Here is a 1,612-nt window from a genome sequence, read left to right as displayed (position 1 = left end):
CCAGAAGTGAAGCCCGGTTAGCCAAAGCAGATCGGCCTACAGCGTCGATTACAAGTCGCTCGATTTGCTCTCTAGGAACTGCGAGCCGCGCCCGAGATTTTCTCCTTATATAAACAGCGATCCTCCCCGAAAGACCCCGGTAGGAATTCAGTAAATACGACGGTTACCGAAGTCCGTAGATCCTTCGAGAAGGCTCGCTGTTATTGTTTGTCAGAACCAGGAATTCGCCACTCGGCAAGCACGGCTTCACCGCTCGCCAGCAGCATTCCGCCGAGCGAGCGGGAAAAGAGCCGTCACGCGCGATGAGCGTGATGCGCCCGACCAGCCGCGATCCCGAACATCCCGCCCGCCTCGCCCGAGCCAGGGCGATCGGTCCAGGTCGAGTTAATGATAATTACAAAATGCTAAAGCGTCTCCGGAGACCACTCTCAGCGCTAGTCAAGCGACTCCTGGTTCTGATCGCCCTCTCCAACCGGCAATAATATGAGCTTGACTACTGGTCGCGTGAACTCCGACGCAGCCGTCCGGACAGTGACGACGCGAATCTGGCCATCTTCCCCTACGTGCACCCGCACGATTCGCGCGAGTGGCCAGCGCGACGGAGGAGGCACATCTCTCTCATTTCGGAGAAGACACAGGCGTCCCACTCGATAATCTGCGACCTCCCTCCGCCACTTCGGTCGATGGACGAGGGAGTGAAGATACTCACGGGACCATCGGTCCCAGAAATGGTCACGCATTTGTTGCAGAAGCTGCCAGCGAGTCAAGCGGTTCGCCGGCAACTCCCGCATTGAAGGCTCAGGCACGGCCGTAAGAGGGGATCCCACCAAGAAATGACCCGGCGTGAGGGCGGCGAGGTCATCAGGATCGTCGGACAAGGCCTGGAGCGGTCGCGAATTCAGACAGGCTTCCACCTGAGCGAGGAGGGTGCTCATCTCCTCGAAGGTCAGGGTCGAGTCCCCCAGCACTCGCCGCAGGTGGTGCTTCAAGGACTTGACGGCGGCCTCCCAGATTCCGCCAAAATGAGGCGCTGACGGAGGGTTGAATAGCCACTTAATACGATCGCTCGCAAGCCGTCCGACGATCCGACGCAACTCAGGGCTATCAGCGGCGAAAAAACTCCGCAATTGCGCATCGGCGCCGACGAAGTTCGTTCCGCAGTCGCTACGGAGCGTACGACAGAGGCCGCGGCGAGCCACGAACCGACGCAAGGCCGCCAGAAAGGCGTCGGCAGTGTAGTCGGACACCGCCTCCAAATGCACGGCACGGGTTGACAGGCAGACGAAGACCGCGATGAAGCCCTTGTAAGTCCGTTGACCTCGTCTCTTTGGTCGTTCGCAGATGAACCGGGCCGGCATAGTAGACTCCGGTGTAGAGGAAGGGTCTCCCCGCAGTAACCCGCTCCCGCGGGAGGCTGCTCATCAGCTGCCGGGGGATGGCGGCCCGCCACCGCACGCAAACCACGCAACGGCGCAGCCACGTCTTCACTACCGCTCGTCCCCGGGGGATCCAGTATCGCTGGCGAATCATCCCCAGGGTCATCTGGACTCCGCCGTGTAATGTTCGCCGGTGGCAGTCCTCCACCACCAACCTGGCAACATGAGAGTCTCCG

The 1,612-nt window shown here is 60.6% G+C and overlaps 1 protein-coding gene across 1 annotated transcript; it reads right to left on the bottom strand.

Annotated features, from left to right (window-relative positions):
• Positions 1 to 434: 434 nt before the first annotated feature.
• Positions 435 to 1,358, bottom strand: LOC120359485. Its single transcript, XM_039457068.1, has one exon. It carries the CDS (start codon positions 1,356 to 1,358, stop codon positions 435 to 437), a length of 924 nt encoding a protein of 307 aa, XP_039313002.1.
• Positions 1,359 to 1,612: the final 254 nt, after the last annotated feature.

The sequence above is a fragment of the Solenopsis invicta genome, chromosome 14 (assembly GCF_016802725.1).
Source record: "Solenopsis invicta isolate M01_SB chromosome 14, UNIL_Sinv_3.0, whole genome shotgun sequence".
Taxonomy (NCBI): Eukaryota; Metazoa; Arthropoda; class Insecta; order Hymenoptera; family Formicidae; genus Solenopsis; species Solenopsis invicta.
Note: the sequence above shows the minus strand (reverse complement) of the source record. Positions and strands in the feature narration are given on the sequence as shown.